Genomic DNA, 19,439 nt, shown 5'->3' on the forward strand with positions numbered 1-19,439 from the left:
GGTGTAGGACCTTGCACTTGTCATGGTTAAACTTCATGAGGTTGGCATCAGCCCACCTCACAAGTGTGTCAAGGTCCCTCTGAATGGCATTCCTTCCCTCCAGCATTATCAACCGAACCACACAGCTTGGTGTCATCGGCAAACTTGCTGAGGGCACACTCAATTCCATTGTCCATGTCAGCAACAAAGATGTTAAACAAGACCAGTCCCAATATCAATCCCTGAGGGACACCACTCGTTATTGGTCTCCAGCTGGATATTGAACCATTGACCACAACTCTTTGTGTGCGACCATCCAGCCAGTTCTTTATCCACTGAGTGGTCCACCTATCAAATTGATGTCTCTCCAATTTAGAGACAAGGATGTCATGTGGGACAGTGTCAAACACTTCACACAAGTCCAGGTAGATGATGTCAACTGCTCCACCCCTGTCCATCACTTTTGTAGCCCTGTCATAGAAGGCCACCAAATTTGTCAGGCAGGATTTCCCCCTAGTGAAGCCATGCTGGCCATCACCAAGCACCCTGTTGTTTTTCATGTGCCCTAGCATGCCTGCCAGGAGAATCTGCTCCCAGATTTTGCCAGGCACAGAAGTGAGACTGACTGGTCTGTAATTCCCTGGGTCATCCATTTTCCCCTTCTTGAAAATGGGGGTTATGTTTCCCTTTTTTCAGTTGTCAGGAACTTCACCTGACTGCCATGATTTTTCAAATATGATGGCCAGTGGCTTTGCAACTAGGCAATCAGGAAGTGTCTGACCAGGACTGTCATCTCCTGAGCAATCTTGAGCGACGCATGCGCTGGTCCTATCATTGTGCAGCAGAATTCACCAAGTGTTGGATTGTTCACCCACTAATAGGGAACGTGAGCTGGGTTTAGACCATCATGAGACAGGTTAGTTTTACCCTATTGATGATGTGTTGTTGTAATAGTAATCCTGCTCAGTACAAAGGAACCACAGCTTTCATAAATACAGAGAGGAGAAGAAACAATAGAGCTACATTGGCACTAGGAAAGGAGCTGGGATTACTCCATCCAGCTGCAGGGCTAACATTTACCAGCCTCAGATACAATTAATTTAGCAGTGCCTCCAAAACTGTTCTTTCTCCTCTTTCTCTTGTGTTTACATCTTTTCGGTTAGCAGAGCTCAAGAGTAAAGCATCACCCATTTCATCCCCTGCACATACTCCCCATCATCCTGTATGTATGTATTTGCTTTCCACTTTGTGATTCTTATACTAGTAAGGTCGGTAACCACAGTATAGTTTGTGAACTTTCATATTTATCACAGTTGCACAGTACTTCCATCATCCTGATTTCAAACAACAGTCTGAGTTGCCTATATACATAAATTGTCTTTAGAGTTTATTTTGGCTTGGCAGAAATCAGTACTGTTACTTCCAAAGTGAAAAAAAAACCATTAACATCTGCCTTTATGTAGCAAAGGATCAAAAAAGTAAAGGATCCTCCAACAAAGCAAAAAGAGACTTCCAAACTTAATAAAAACACATACATGCACACACACAGAGGCCGCTATGTTACAATAAAGTAACAAAAATGTGCACAGACCAGACTTTTTTCATGTTTCAATTCACCAAATTCTAAGTATTAAAGGTATCTTAGCAAAGAAGAAATTACTATTGAGTAATTCAAAACAAGGAAGTGAAGTACAAGAAAACCTCACTGACATGTTTATCGGAAGGAACTTTCAGTCAACTATAGAAGCTTACACAAAGAGAAAGAGCACAAGGATCCACTAAGGAATAAAGTTGAGGGGCAGGGAAATAGCAAGAGAAAAAACTGTCACATGAATAAGAACTTTAAAAAGTACATATATTTTCCTGGAATTTTAAAATTTGTTTTTCATTATGCACAGAACTGAACATAGCTGCAGCATAACACAAATGGAAAACAAAATAATCCTTAGTTCTGGAATAGGGCTATGCCATTCATCTCTATGTGATAGGTGTCTGAATAAGCAGATGTAAAATTGACTAAAATTAGAACATTTATTTTTAAATTAATAAGTGGCATACAATAAGACACGTTACACCTAGGAAAGACAAATAAAGACTAAGAAATAAGACATCACTAACAAAATCCTGTCTTGTGTATAGAATATAAGCTAAACTATACAAATGGCTCTATCCATAAGTTAAGCAAAAGCTTTAGAGATTATTTTTTTTATTTTTTCAGACAGACATTTGTAAGACTGAAACATTGTTTCTCATACTACGTTAATGAACAGCTTGAGTGTGTAACTGCTCTGTACACATCCCACTCTCATGGACTGAAAGCTGTGTCTGGCAGTTTTGGCAGCTGACCTACAGCTAACCATGGGGAATAAAAGTCCAACTAAATTTTCATAACAAGCCATTAACACTAGTGGTGTTGTTTTGTTCCTCAGTGTTGTATATTGCTAAACTGCAGGATAAAGAGCACAAATACTAAATTCACAAATTATACATTCAAAATGCTAACATATGGTAAGTACATATTAACACAAATATATATTATGGAAGCTACAATAAATTCCCAATGTTTAAAGCAAAATAAAACCTTTGTGTCTCACTGTTTCTTCAAAAAACTACTCTACATGTAGAAAGCTTCTGAATTTAAACTCCACAATACAGTAGATATCACTTTAAAGCTGTACATACAGCATGAATGAGTTTGGCAGAAATACTACTAGTAAAACAATTTATTCTGAATTTGACTTTTGTACTGTACTGTGCTTGGGAATTTACTAGTATATTTTTGTCTGGTACTCTTATATAGGAAGCTAACTACATCTCAAACTGCCTGTCAACAAAAGCTGGATTTTGACTCCTAGACCTACATGGCCGTAAAGTAAATCTGTAACCCATAAAGGCAATCCACGGATTTAGAGCTCTCTGTACACCCAGTCCCATAGTGCACAGATCTACAGCAGTGAAGTGAGCCATCTAACGCATTAAAATGAAATGTAAGTTTAGGAACTGTCATTTCCCCTTTCTGAGTGAGAAACAGTAATAAAATAACAAAGTACATTCACATGATATGAAATTCTGTCAAATCCTGTGCTTAAACATTGTGTTGTTCACTACAGTACATCTCTCCCTGTTCTTCTACAGGAACAGAACTCTAGAATTTCATATACATGAGCACTTCAACATGGCAGTGTAACACATTCAAGTGCAAGCCCCTAGCCTGACTGAAATGTGATTTTGAACAAGCAAAATCTAAAATTTAAGGTCTCGGCAAAAGAAACTGTTGTTTTGTTGGGGTTTTTTTCTTTGGTTGGTTGGTTTTTGTTTTGGGTTATTTTAATTATGGTCTATCAGACAGCCACAATGGAATTAAACTGCCCTCAGCTAGAAAAATCACACTGTGGCAAGGCTACTTAGCTCCTTCATGAAACTACATCAGCGTCTGAAAATTAAAACTAGCAATTTGAAAACTTGTTTTATCTTCTTTTGCCAGTTCAGCTTTTCACTAGTCCAGAGGAAAATTTGCACATTCTGCCTGCAGCAGGAAAAAAAGCTCAGGGAAATAGAGATGAAATATAACTGTTGCCTTTTAATTTACTATCCAAGTACACTGGCTTTGAAAGAAAAACGGAAAACACCATTTGCAAGATTTTTGCTTATGTGATAACATTCATCAACCTGGAGAAAAAAGCAAAGGTATCCTTTGAATTCTGCCACGAGAAAACAAATGGGGAAAGCACCTCCTCAGGAAGTTCCTATGTGCCCACCCACCAAACCTGTTAATCCCAAAATGCCTACCCCAAGGGCAAAGCCTACTTCTACCTGCAAATCTTCTGCCTAGCCACTGAAAGCATTCCCACGATACAGCTCCCTTCCTTCACTGCTGATTAGAACAAGACTGGAGAAGGCAAGATCATGGAAGAAAGAAGGGGGGCAAATACACAATTAAAGACCCCAAGGCTATCTTAAAATTCAGATCAAATGAGGTCCCATCAAAATCACTGAAGTTAGGAGATTTTGGAACAACATAAACTTCTAAGCAGAAAACACCCCAAAAAACTGAAACACGACTTCTTCAAAAAGCTAACAGGAGGAAGAGCAATCCTTCCTGAATCAGCACTTTTTTTACTTTTCTAAATGTCACCTTATCCAAAATGAATTTATTCCTTTTACTTTTCATTAGTGGTCTGAGAATTTAACTTCACAGCTCTGTCACTGCTTACTTCTGCAGCAGTAGTTTTCCTATTAGAGGTGGTGAGTCCAATTAAAATTGAAGAAGAGATATGGGGTACATAACCAAAAGAGAAATCACTGAAGGTAACATTTAAAAAACCAAAAAGACTTTTGGTTGACTTGGGTCTTTTTCTTGGTAGTGAACATCTAACCACTGTCTACAGCCAGTGCTGTCTTTGTCTATGAATGTGGTAATTAAGCAGAATTTTGCTTATATCAACTTTTTGTCTCCAGGTTCAGCTGTAACAGTTATTTTTCTCCTTCTTCAGAGATGCTGCAGTGCTGTGTTTTCAACTTTAGCCTGAGAACAGTGCTGATAACACCTCTGGTTTCAGTTGTTGCTAAGTAATGCTTACTCCAATCAAGGACTTTTCAGTCTTATGCTCTGCCAGTGACGAGGGGCACAGGAAGCCAGGAAGAAGCAGAGACAGGACACCTGAACCAAACTAGCTAAAGGGGTATTCCATGACCAGTATAGAAACTGGGGGCAGTTACCTGGAAGGCCCAGATCACTGCTGAGGTCAGGCTGGGTATTGGTTGGCTGGCGGTGAGCAGTTGTATTGTGCATCACTCATGTTTGTGTTTCGTTTTTTTTTTTTTTTTTTTTCCTTTTAATTTTCTATTCCCTTCCCTTGTTATTTCCCTTATCAGTATTATTATTGGTGGTAGCAGTAGTGGTTTGTGTTATAATTTAGTTACTGGACTGTTCTTATCTCAACCCATGGGATACACATTCTTTCGAGTGTCCTTCCCATCCCTCTGGGAGTGAGGGGGGAGGAGAAGAGGGAGGAGTGAGTGAGCATCTGTGTGGTTCTGAGTTACCGGCTGGGCTTAAACCATGACACCCACAATGCTACTTCACTGATTCTCATTAATTTGATTTTCTTCCTTTTGTCCTACAGCTCTATTATAGCTTGTATTAGGAGAAAATGCTCCCTTTGACTAGTCTGAGTCTTTCTGCTTGGTGCAAAGGCATATGAGGAATCCTAACAGATACATTATCACAACACATCCCAGAACAGAGATCACATACAGCTAGGTGGTGTTATTAAATGATAAAGGCTGTCAACATATTTAAACATAAGACTCCAAAACACATATACATAATTACAGTTATCAGTAGTCTGAGTAAGCAACTCAGATTTTTTGGCTTAGGAATTTTTCAGTAGGCTTTATTGAGTAGCCCTGTTTTCTAATGGCTGTCTAAAGGCAACTACAAAAGCACACACACACAGAGCAACACCTATGCATGCACTCAGCTGCAACAGCACCAATGGCACTGCTCTTACTACATGCATTCTTCTCCATCTGGGACAGAATTTGCTGTTTAAATTCTATTCACCTAGCCTACTGGACTTCTGTCAAAACCATGTCAGTACCAACACTGGTTACTACTGAGTCAGGGGTGAAAGACTGAACACAGAAGTACAAATGAATCCCCTCAGACATATATACATATATACACACTTTTTTTTTCATTTATTACTATAGTTAATTAAATGTCAAAATTTGTGTCATACAATTCAGAAATTCTAGGGCATTTTGTCAACTAATCAACCAATGAGCCATTGAGCAAGGAAGAGGTAAATTCACATTTCCAAAACTTCAGTGATCCTTCCTTTACTTTTCTTTGGGGTTTTGATACTATCCTACATGAGAGATGTGGCAAGTTGGTATTGCTTGAGAATACAGAACAGCAGACCATGATGTCTAGATACAAACCTAAGATATTCATTAAAATGACACTCCAGGTCAAAATACTATGCAGTGTTTGAAAATTATAGCAGATAAGGTCACAGAATATAGTTATGTAGTTGCATTGTATAGTTAGAAACGTTTGTTGCGTGTAAGTTACATAGTTGCATTGTAAAGTTAGGAAATTCATTCCGAAAGACTATTCTTTCTTCCATGAACATACAAAGCCATTTTTGTAAATCATGGAAGTTCTGATATAAACACAGCCACTCAAAGTAACTTCTAAATAGCCCTAATATCAAAGCAAGGATCTCAAATTACTAAGACTCCAAAGATCTTCCACAAAAAATACCTATGAGATTTCTTTTTTTGTGTGGAAAAAAACCCAAACCACCACCAAAAAACCCCCCAATAAAAAAAAAACTAGTTTCCCATAGCACTCCAAAGTACAGCATGATGCATCTTGTAACAGCTCCAGGATACACGAGTTATTTTTCCAGCTCTGAAACACAGTGTCTCCCCATCAAAATGAGAGCCAAAAACTTTATCAAGAGTTTCCCAGATGAAATACTATATAGGAAAAACACTCCCTTCCTCTCTTTGGATCACTGCTGGTTTTCCACTATCTGGTTGCATCTATCTGATTCTATAAGGCCTTTACCAAATCACACCTCAAAATCACAAGCACTGTAGAAAGCTTGGCAGACTACCAAGCTTTTCCAGACTACCTAACTGATGGAGCTGCAGATACACCCTTCTGAAACAGGATGAGTTATAGGAAAACTAAACATAGGCTTAAAAGCTGACTAAACATATGAAGCCATAGACAAGTCAGGCCCAAATTATTTCCTGTTCTCTATTTTTCATGTGCCTTTCAAAATATTTACCACAACATTTTATATTATTTTAACTTGTTTTTATTAAATATATGGTGTACAAACAGAAGCCTGAAGGATTTTATTGGGTGGGGAGAGATAAGTGTTTTACTATATACTTTGTAGGAGAGATTTCAGATACAGAATTTAGGTTAGTAGACATCTTCACAGGTTTCAGTGTCTTAAACATATTCTTAAGAAAACATGTTCTCAAGTGTTAAGAACATGTTATTTTTTTCCTGAGATACTAAGAAAGACTTGAGGTATATTGTACCTCTTAATAATTTAGAGCATGCCAAATCATGATAATTTTTAGCATTTTGTATTTTATTTAACATAAGTAACATACATTTGCTATGGAAATTAAAACAAAAAAGAATAATTTAGGTTGGCAAATATTAACATCCACATACCAAAATACTATTTTCAGTACATCTTTGAAATATATTGGCTAAGGAGCTATTGGATGAAATCCTGAGACTGCTGACATCAAGAGGTAATCCCTGCATTGCTTTGATGTAGCCTGTATTCTGCCTGTTTGGTTGAAGTGTCATTTGTACCATGACACTAAGCAGCAAGGTGTTTCAATATTAAAATTTACTTTTTAAAGTGACAAAACACTGTGAATACATTAGCACTTTAACTCTCAAGACTTTTCCCAATATGATTTTTCATGCTGTAATGTCTAGAGATGGCTGTACTAAACACATACTGTTTTGAAAATTAAAGGAATATGTGTGAAAAACCTAAACAAATGAAAAGTAAAAATCCATTGACCTTTATAAGAGACTTGTTTTCCATTACTCACCAACTGACATCCTTCCAGGGACTTTACCAGCTGAGCATTCTGACAAGAGAGAATGGAACCAGCCAAGTTCAGCATTACACACACTGCAGACAGCAGCATGAAAAAGGTTATCTGGAAAAAGAAAAACCCAACAAAAAAACCAAACAGCCTATTATTATTCACTGCAAGAGGCAAACAAGAAAAGCTGTAATTTAGACATATAAGAACTTTCAACCTGTCATATAATGAGAAGCTGGACATACATGGATGGTGACATTTTATACTTTTTAAAGAAGAGTATTTAATCTGACAACACCCAGAGTCTCACACTGTAAGAGAAAGCTGAATCAAAACTAGACTTGACTATCGTCTATTTCCCTCCAGCCATTTAAAAATCATCCATCTATCTCCCACTTTAGTGACACACTCGTAAAATTTAATGGGTTTTATGAATGAGGATTATTAGTAGTAAGACTTGAAAAAAGTATTTTTATAATCAAAAGTAGTCTTAAAAATTTAAAGCCCTTCTGATGAGGATTTCAGTATTTTAAATGGGAAAAGTATTTGTGAATATCACGTACTGTGAATTTGTACAAGTTGGGAAAAAGGATGAATAAAATTCCGGATATATATAAGTACTTAGTTTTTGAACAACAATTACAATTTGAACAGCATCCTCCATATCAACTACCTGTTGTGTTAATTACTCGTTAGGCTCCTTTCAAATTATGTTAAAACAGCCATTAACTTGATTGCATCAGCTTAAATACCATTTTATTGCTTTAACTGTAAAAAACCCAACGCAGCATGGGCAGACAGAAAGCTCAGTATGTAGGGAACTCAGTATATAGGGAAATAGAAAGGCAATAGCAGTAAGAGACCAAGAATAAACATGTGCTTAATATCTGGCCACCTTAAATATTTATTGTTCATGGTCCCATAGCAGTCATAATAACTCCTATTGAGTGATCTAAAATTCATAGGAAATTCTTTTGCATCTTTTTTTCTATATGAATGCCCATAGTTTATAATCTTTCACTCTTCCCATGTTATCTTTTGTCAGTGCATGTGTCATGCCTATTTTTGACAATGGTTGTATTTTTTTTAGTGTTTTTCAAATGAAAACCGATAACTTGAATAGTTTCCCTCTTCACCAACTTGACTGAAAAATTCACGATTGATACATGTAAGAGTTAAATTTTATCTCCAATGCAGATTTTGAAAGAAAACAATATTTCAACTATTTTTACAACGTAACACTCCTATATTGTTTGTATGAAAAAGAACTCATGACAAATCTGTGTCTAAGTCAAAGCTTTTGGGAAAAAAAAGGCATACTACTACCATATAATGATGGACAGCTAGGTAATATCTCTGTCTGTATACTGTCACATATGCAGAGAAACACTGATAATCTAAGTAGTATAAAATCTGCACTAATTGATACCTTGCAGACTGAATATTTATATAACCCCTCATTTCTATTTCTTACATATTTTTAAACATTGTAACCCATGAGCTTTATGCATTTATATTTGCCAATACAGGCAAAAAATAATATACGTGATACAGTGACAGTTGTTAAAACACTGAGATTTCTAACATATGAAACTTTTTACATACTTGTTCCAGCCCTTTAACTGCAAATTCATTTAAACAGTTAATGGAACTTTCACCAAAAAAGAAAATTGATTTCTTCTTATTTACTTGTTTTGCTATTTATTTTTTATATTGCCAGTATTTCAATTGCTAACCTTGTATTGCAAATTTTCCTGAAATAAATTTGTTATTGGTTGTATTATATCCCTTATATGAACCATAGACATGAAAATTCACATTTTTAAAGAAGTCCTGATTGCCTTACAGAAAGGTGTAGCCAGGTGTGCAAATAGACATGAAAATCTGATTCAAAAAAAGGCAAACACCAGACACCATTTCTTTGACAAGTACAGTTTTCATATGAAACTTCAGTGTTTCAAAACCCACCAAAGAAACAAAAGGCGAACATCCTCTAACTTGAAGTTTATTGACTTGGGTAGGCTCACAGGAAATGAAAAATACGTGCTGCAAAGCTAAGGCTGATGAAATCCAGTCCTTTGCTGACATGTAATCTTTAATATATACTAATCAGAACTGTGGATAATCTCAACAAATTCCCTTTATTATTCTGCTACAACACTGAAGAGTAGTAAATTCTTCATGGTTAAAACAGTTATTAAGTTGTCTCCTCATTAATCCTGGTAGAACCAATGCAGCACTTGTTGCTCAAAGATCCCTCCTCAGCTCATGAAGTCTACAAAGTTCTGAACGCTCATAGAAAATACAGTCCCCTATGCTGAAGGAACACCTACTGTATAAAGTTTACTCCTAATTCCTTTCTTTAGTGACACACCTTATGGAAAAGCCAGATCCCAAACAGATTTTGAAGCTATGACAAGCACTTTTTTGGAAAACTGAACAAACACCATCCTACCACACACCCACTGTAATCTCTAAATCATTCACCAAAGGACGGAAGTTGTGTTACAAATTTCAGTTGCCAGCTTCAGATTCTTCCAAGCAGCACAGCTGACACGGTTTACAACCTATGCTAGGTTTATCTGTCTTTACAGTACATTCACCATAACAGCATTCATTAATGATGAAACCTTTCTTGGTGTTTCCAAAATAACACCTTCCTCTTGTCACATGCAAAGACAAGAGAGAAGAATCCAGCACTCTGTCAAAATAATCTAACATGCTCTTACAATTTCTGCTCTTCTCTTTGAGTCTGTCTCACATTCTGTACAGAAATTGCATTTAAAAGTGACAGTCACCAGTGACATAGTCAAGTATCAAACACTGAAGTTCTCTTTCACACTTGTATTCCTTGTTTTGCTATTTTATGCCTCACTCCTCAATTTTCCAGGCCAGGTATTACCTCAACCAGGCATGCAGTCAGAAGGGAAAATTCAGGTCCTACGCAAGCCTTTTGCAACTACATTGGCTCTTGCAGAGCACAAAAAGCCTAATAAAAGTAATTTAAGAACTTCAGTATCTTCCCTTAATGCTTCTCAGCTAAATACCAAAACCACTTTTCACTGATGAAATAGGACATACCAGTTACACTGTTCTCACAGTTTTTTAGTTCGTCACCATAACGGAAGCCACAATAGAGAAAAGGAGGCATAAATATGTCAATTACCACACTAACAGGCATAAAAAAATAGGCTCAGTGACTTAGTGTTTTTGTCACAGTTGGTCTTTTCTAAGATTGGCACAGGTACAGCAGTAAAAATAAACATCTGCAGCCCTCTGAATAAGGATTATAATGGAGATCCAGCACCACATTATGAAACACTGTAGATGAAGTTAGATATACATTATCCATGAAATGCAGTCTATCTAATTTCCACATTAAATTTCTCTTCTAAAAGCGAGCTACTGACGTTTGCTCCGAGAGCTCAGTGAGATACACCTGCAAGTGCAGTATGAAACTATTAGTAAAAAGTGTAAAATGCAGTCAAGCAAACGTTAAGGGCAAGAGCTTACACTGAAGAATGCACAAAACAAATGTCAGACACTGAAGGGCTATGACATCTTAATCCCGCTTTAAAGCTACAGTATTACATTCTTTACCTTTCTAGGTATAACATATAAACAAGATAAAATATTCCCAGAATTCAGGACTATGCATTAATACGACTGAGCTCCAAAGGCTTTAGATCCACCAAGAATTAGTATATAAACAAAAAGTGAAGCCAATTGATTTATTACTACATGGAGTTAGCATTAATTGCAGAAGTCAAAGCTGATCTTCTATACAAAAAAATAATAAGCCTTCCTACTTTGTTACCATACTCCTAAAATAATTATACAAAATTAATTAGCTCTGCTCTGAGGCAATGATTTAAAATGATATAACTCACAGTTGGAGACGGCATCTTGCACCTGAAATAATAAATTAATAATTGCTTAATTGTCTCCATGACCTTAGTCTGCTTCTTTCATTTAATTTTTTAAGTAATTTTGAGGTTCAGGTTACATTAAGAAGTTTCTCATGATCTTCTCCTAACTTCTCTCTTTAAGAATAAAACTACTTAAAGAGCAAGCCTTCACAGCAGGTCTCCACCAGAAGGAGAAAAAGTTCTCCAATGCAAGGGGAGGCTCAGACCAGAGCCTAACAGATCATCTTTGAGTACTCAAAGACAGGGAAGAAGAACATTTGATTGCAGGGATAGATTGCAACAGCAAGCAACCCTACCCGTTTCTATTTAATAAACAACTACATTGTTTCTTTGCAGAAGCCTCAACTTCTATGATCATATGATTTTGTGAATCTCTCAGAATTCACCTGAAATAAAACACTTTCTTGATCATCACTTTAAAAAGTTAATAAGTTTGATCTAAAGCTACAAATTTCAAATCCAGCCTCCTCTAACCAATTTATTAAAAGAAAATTTGTGAATTTTAAATCTCTGTAATGGAATTTGTATTTCTATAGTTGAGTTTAATACAGCTACAGCTGGTCTTTAAGATGCCTACCACAGCACTATAACCATCTGTAGTGGAAAAGATAAGGAACAACCTTATCTTTCCTTTTATTCTGCCTATTCAGGAACCAAAGCCTCAGTGAAAGTTTAGGGACTGGGTCACACTAACAGATTCCCCAGGTTCTGTCAGACTCTTTCCCAGTTAAAGTTTCCAGATTTATTTAATTATGTGTAAAACATACATCTGGACTATCAGTAAAAAATGAGAATGTGAACACAAACCCTTTTTTTTCAGTGGTTTGAAATTTGATGAAAAATCCTCTTCATAAAAGTGTATGTTATGTTCACCATTTGTATTTTGCTCAGTAAGAGGAAACTAGATTCATGCTATTGTTTTCTTACCAAACTTTTAGAATTCCTATTCGTCCTTGTAAGTCATAAACAAAAATATTGCATATATGAGACAGAATAATTAAATTATAGGTAAACTTACTGATCAAGCATTATTTGTGATTTTGTCTTTAGCTAAACTACGATGTTGCTTAATTTCAACAATACCCTGGGAAATTCAGTACAATTTTGTTCAGGCTTACGATTATACTTACACATTTGATGCAGGTATCTTTCCCTGCTGTGCAGGAAGAGTTATACTTCCCAAAACTTTGGAGAAGATTCAAAAATAAATACACAATTCAGCAAATTTCTCACCCTATTAGTTTCTATTCCTTCAAAAAGCTGGCAGAATGCAGCAGTGTAAAAAAAGGCTGCACTAACTCTGTGCTATAGCAGAAGATCTGGGGCAGAGCCACATGAAGGTCCCCTTTACACTCCCTCACAGGCAAGAAAAATCTGGTTTAATTTGCATTACTGAAATTTTCAAATAGAATGATGCTAGCTTAAAGCAGAAATGATGCTCAGAGCAACGGTACTGAACATCATCCTTCAAAAGAATAATAACCAACTGCTAGATTCTTCTGGCTGTTTTTTTGTTTTTTTTTTCCAGATACGAATTTTAGTAGTAAGAGCTTTTACGGAAATAATACAGTACAAAACAAAAATAAGAGAGCCAGACATGTTTTGAAAATTTCCTCCTTTTACAAAGTGGAGAAAAAACTGTTTGAGGCACAGAACACAGGAAATTATCCACCATAATGCAGCTTATGCTGGTGTTGAATAGCAAAACAAGAATTTCATACTGATCAACCAAAAGTGGAATAAAATGCTTTCAAGACGTAATGAGCTTGCCAGTCACCAATATTTATGAACACTATCTTTCCACCAAGTAAAACAAATGCACTGGCTTATTTCATTCCCCCAGCAGCAACAGCAAAGAAAACAGAAAAGATGCCAGATCATACACTGCTGTTCACTCTGCCCACAATACGTTCATACTTAACAACTGCTTGATTTCCTCCCCTTTTGTGTTAACTTGTAAGTATAAAAAGGATCATAAATCATTAAGATTACTTCAGTGAAACAAAAAAAAATAATCATCAACCTACTCATATTTCTTTGAATAATAGTACCTATACACATATTCCACAGATCTATGCTCTTATGTTTATATTTTTCTGAAGCATTGCAAATGCTTTGAAGTGATTCCATTGTGGTTTGTTCACAGGCAAAATTAAAGCTTACTCTCTAGAGAAAGTTTCATGTCTGAGGTAGGTATGTTGCCTTTTGAGATAAAGAAATTAAGCATATTGGGTTATTTTATACATGGGTCATATAGAGAGACTTTGCTAGGTCAAGTATCTGTACAGGTTTTCATCTGACTGATCAAACCATCTAACAAAGCATAAACAAAAAGCATGCAGGATTGTGGAAGACATTTTTATGTATTCTTCAGTAGAATGAACATGTCTTAACTCAAAGTTAAATTACTTCTGAAACAAAAACTAGGGGATACTTGTCTTTCAGTCATTTCTGTGCCATTAGGAAAAGGGAACCACACACTGTGTATTCAGGATAACCTCTGCTTCTGAACTATTTGAATGATACCAAAAAAGAGCAACCCCATGCATGAGTCTACAGATAGAAATACTACATTCTGGGACTCTAACAAAGAGGCAGTTAGCAAATTCTGGCCTAATGCTATCAATACAACTGTAATGAACATTATGCACTCCTCTGTAAATTTTGTCATGACCTCTCTGGCAAATAACGATTACTACAAAGGACAATCCCAATCAAAAAAAAATGGTTAATTATAATGAATGCTCTGACATATGCCAGTTATTTCTACCATATCAACCTGATGCAAAGTATTACTGTAGGATGGGTGCTAGCTAAAGAAAGCAAACTGAAATTTGGCAAGGGATTCTATGATACTATGAATTATCCCACTTAAATATTCCAGAGATTGTTTTTAACTGAATTACATACTTCTGAAAACAGTTTAAGAACAAACATGCAGAGCATATCAAGACTGAGTTTTTATAATTGAATCCCAATATGCACATTTAAGAAGAGACCACACCACAGACAGTTGCACAGAAAGAAAAATCAGCTCTCACCATGCCTTTACAAGGGACAGCTCTAATAAAGGTCCTTCCATATAAAAAAAAAATTAAGCCCTAACCTAAGGTTATGGTATTTTTCTCCTATAAAGGAAATTATTTATAGTCCTATCTTTAGTAAAATTTGTAAACGTGCCTCTAAAAATAAAGAGTACCAGGGAAGAGGCCTGCATATACTGAAAATGTTTTAGAATACAGTAGAGTTATAACTTATTTCTCCTATTCTGACCACTGTTATTCCTTGCTCACATTTCCGACACAATGTTATTTTTGATAACTGATTAAAAATATTTAAACTGTAATTTGGAAAATATATCCACTGAACTACACTAAAAAGAAGGAAAGAGCTTTTGAAATGACCACTTTCTAGTCATCACTTTCTGCAACATCCCCAACTTTCTTAAGAGGATACAAGTCTAAGAATGCACATGTATTTAATGAATACTATAAATATATGTGAATAACTGTTATTTGACAGACCTTCAAGGCAAAAAATTTTGTGCCTAATGAATATTTATATCCCAGTTCATTAACTGGTGTTTCTTTTTATTCCATATTTGCACAAAGGCTATACTATGTTCTTTCTTTCAAGCAAGAAATCAAGAAAGCCCATACTAAAAAAGAATGGAGGCAGAAGGTGAATGCATACATAGAACTCTTCCTGAACTCTCAACTACTCTTAAGTAACTCTGGTTTCTTCTCCATGTTATTAATATTCACTTTCTGAATAGTTCTAAATACTATCCTCCTCTATTATCATAAGACAGTCAACAGAGCTCTCCAAGTGAAATCAATCACAGAACAATTCCACCAACAGAAGCATAACCTCCACAACTCTCTGTAAAGACTGTGCTAGATAAAAACCTGAATGGCATTTCAAATGACATTTTTCTTTTGGTATTAAGGATGAAGACAGTAAAAATACTGCTACACACTGAGACCCAACACAGTTAACACTGCACACTGGACAATACCTACCCAGGGGGCTTGTAGCAGGACTTGACATACTACAAACTAATACATACTACAAACAAATTAACTGATACCTACAAAATGAGGAGCACCTCTAAATCTTTCAGCTAGATATAAAACAGTTAGTGTGCACTTCCGAAGTGCTATCTCCCATACACGTAGAGTTATGTTTTCTGGAAAAAACAATTCCTGAAGTGATGCTTCAGAACTACATGCATGACATAGGATTAAAAATGGTTTCTTTACAACAGGCTTCGTGATGTCATCATGAGCTATTTAAAAAAATACTTCTGTTTTCTAAAACTTGATGTTTCATTTGGAGTCACCTTCTGCTAAGAAAAATTATGAATGATTACACCTTATTGACCTTTTTCAGGCCAGTAATGACTCTTGTAAAATTGGATTGTCTTATTTAAGACAAAATATCATCATACCTATCATTACTCCTGCCATGTTTATCTTACGCTTTTCCAATGAAGTAACTGGAACTACACTCAGCACAGGGTTTAAACTGTGACATACATAACAAGATACTATGGCTTGTTCTGTGTTTCTTTCCCAATAACACAACATTTTATGTTTATTGCTAAATACTAAGTATTGAAATTCTCAACTACATTAAATATATATAGATATATCTAATGTGGTTTAAAATATACACATTTTCATATACACATTTATGATTTATGAATCAACAAGAATAATTGGAGGCAAATGAGCATGTCTCTGTAAAGTACTGGAGAAGTAGATCAAAACTCGCAGTATGGTATTTTGCTTAAAAAGCACCTGTATTAAGTGGATCCTGTCTCAGATGAGTTTACTCATACTGAGCAACTGAGCTTACTTAAGGCAAGGAAGATTGCTGGAAGTGCAAAACATGGGCCAGGGTGTCTCTGCACAGAGCAGAGCTCAAAGAGCAGGCAGAGCAGGCAGCAGCAGCCAGGTTGCAGAGGACAGAAGAAACCATGTTAAGAACCTGATAGAGCAGTGTGTAGCCACTTGGAAAATTACTAAGGAAAGCAAGGATTCCCCATAAAGCTACCTAGATTCTGAGAATCATAGAATCATAGAATAGTTAGAGTTGGAAAGGATGTTAAGATCATCTAGTTCCACACCCCTGCCATGGGCAGGGGCACCTCACACTAAACCATGCCACCCAAGAAAAAGAAGATTAATATAAAATAAAAAAAACCCAACCTTTTATAAATTAGCATCTTTTCTTCCTTAGTTCCATTACAAAGGTAACTGTTACAGTTTAGGTTGCAAGAAAAACTGTCTTTAAAAGCATACCAGTTCACTACAGTAGAATGCCTGGACAGCTCTCACTCAAATCCTTGGCCAATGCTAGGTCCTACCATGAACAAAAACCAAAGCACAGTTCTTCAACCAAGTTAAAAATAAGCATAAACTAGACAAATTTAGACTAAGATATAGAATTTTATTAAGATTTATTAATGATTGGAATAATATATCTATGAGCATGAAGGAGTGTACACCACAAAGACAACAACAGAGAACACTTCTTAAATGTTTTGGACTATATGCCACAACTCCAAAGGAAACATTGAAGGTTCATGATCAAAGTTGCTTGGGCTGTTGTTTTAAGAGGACACAATACATGGTTTTGTTGATCCTTTCTGCTCTTCTATTTTATTCAGCTAAAAAGTATACAATGTAAAAAATACTGGAAGATAAAACACAAACTTCGCTTAATAACAGGTTATAGAATACCTAACTTACATAATTTTAAAATTAAACCATTTAAAAAACTTATTACACAGAAATGGCAATCAAACCAATACTGTTAATGGTTTGCAAGGGCATGAGAAACAACAAAATTCAATTTCCCATTATTTGCCTCACAGCAGTGAAGCTTTTGCTTCATGATAAAATTACATCTCTCTCAAAATTATTTCTCAACTCTTGCCAAAAAGGTGGAACTGACAGCCATACAGACTATTTCCTCAAGTGTGATCACAGCGAAAAACTGCAAGACAACAAGTTTACCATTGTCGTATGCTCTTGTTATTTCTGTAATGCTATATTATAGCAGTATCAGTTTACCATTTATTTTAATATTTTTAGGGAACTGTAACAGGGAGCCTGATTTAGTAATAAAGCCCTCATGCTCTGAGTTCAGAAATATTAAGTAGAAATTCTCAAAACTAGATACTTCAGCATCTATTCTGCTATCTTCATGCTAATTAACAGACACACCTTGCTGAAGTGTGTTAAAAGGAACAAAGTAATTCTAGGAAGCTTGGTAACCAAAGGATTTTTCCCCTGAAGCATAAAAAGAAGCTTCTATACAAAATCTTATAGCTCATAGAGTACTTGAGCTGTAATTTGAGAATGAAGCACTGGGTAACTTTCAGTCCTACTTGAAAATGAAAAGCTTAGTCCAAACAGATACTTTTATTATTTGCTTTGCTGGTTATATTGCCTCCCTGCCATTCTAGACTTCTAGATCTAGATCTGCAGTAATTAATTTTCAGACCTAAAATAAACTTTTCAGCCTGTTTCAAACACTTTTCGTGCCCTAACAGTAGTCCATTCTCTCTCTGACCACATGAGCCAGATTTAAAACTTGCAACTACCTCAGCCATATCAGTTTAATTTTCCTTCCAACATATTCTGTGAGGACATAAAAATTACCGAATAAAATACTATTTCTCAAATATGTTCCATGACAATAGCAGAACATGGTTAGATTAGGAAAGAAGACATTTTTCTGTACCATTTTTGTATATTAAAAAATAAATATTTAAACAAAACAGCCAGCTAAATAAGTAAAACAGAAACATATTGATTAAAAAAAAGGATGAGTAATCTAATAACTTTAAAACAAATCTACATAAAGACTGAATTTAGACTTCCACAGCAACTGCACTAATAGTGTCATCCATGTATGCAATATTTACTTTTTACAAGTGTCACATTGCCAGAAGGGTTCACCTCCATGGAAGTGTTGGTGGAATGTTATTCCATATAAATTAACCTTCCACATCTGCAGCAGAACACCCTGAGGAAATAAAAGCTCACATTTTCCTGCTGACAAGGACTGGCATCAGAAGGCTATGCAAGCAGCCCCATCCTGGCAGTAGCATAATTAGAGAAGCAGGTTTTGAAGACTATAAAGATACATAGGTATTTTGCATCTCTCTCAAAATAGTAATAGCAATTAACTACTTACGTGCAATTACTCTTATTAATGAACAATTATGCGGTTACTCTGAAAGCTATAACACCAGAATACTTTACTTTCATCATCAGGGAAGAAGGCTTCTGTCAGGTAAGCAAGGTTACCAAGCCATGACTGCTAAATTATGCCAACAGTACATGAGCACTTTCAGTATCAGTTTGTAAGGTAAGACTTCAATGTGGACAATGGTTTTCTCCAATTTTAATGTAATCTCATTATAGTTTGGCTGGTTAAAGAAAAACTGCACATGCAATGTGCAGGGAGCTCAAGGCTCTGGAACACTCACAGAAGGCAATTTTCATTGCTTACTGTCTTTGAACAGGAAAGACATGCTTTCTCCCCCCTCCTCCCCTTTTGAAGGTGGCTCTATTAGATCACTTACAGCACTGTCTTGAGGATTATGACTGTATCAAGCTTAAAATCTAGCCAGTTCAGAATATGGTAATTTTTTGGGAGAAACAGCATTTTGTAGAGTCTGTTTAGTTTATCCCTCCCTACCATTAAAAGAGATAAGATTCTTTACTTCTGGCAAGTAAAGGTCACATATTGAGTAGAAAAATTCTATGCAGTCATAAAATGTTTGAAAAGAAACACATTTAGGAAAAGCCAAATTGAAAAAATTGTTGTTTACTATATTTCTCTGGATATTAAGATTTCTCTTTTCCTGAGCACAAAATGCACACATTTTAGAATTAAGCACCTTACAACAAAGAT

General features: G+C 35.9%; 1 protein-coding gene across 2 annotated transcripts in view; it reads right to left on the minus strand.

Annotated features, from left to right (window-relative positions):
- Positions 1-19,439, minus strand: part of ENTREP2 (endosomal transmembrane epsin interactor 2) — a 115,856-nt gene that overhangs the window by 42,969 nt on the left and 53,448 nt on the right. For both annotated transcript variants that reach the window (XM_005145674.3, XM_031045973.1), the window contains exon 3: positions 7,582-7,692. In XM_005145674.3, coding sequence (XP_005145731.2) covers positions 7,582-7,692 — 111 coding nt within the window. The remainder of the gene's footprint in view (positions 1-7,581; positions 7,693-19,439) is intronic.

This window comes from Melopsittacus undulatus, chromosome 9 (genome assembly GCF_012275295.1).
Source record: "Melopsittacus undulatus isolate bMelUnd1 chromosome 9, bMelUnd1.mat.Z, whole genome shotgun sequence".
Classification (NCBI taxonomy): domain Eukaryota; kingdom Metazoa; phylum Chordata; class Aves; order Psittaciformes; family Psittaculidae; genus Melopsittacus; species Melopsittacus undulatus.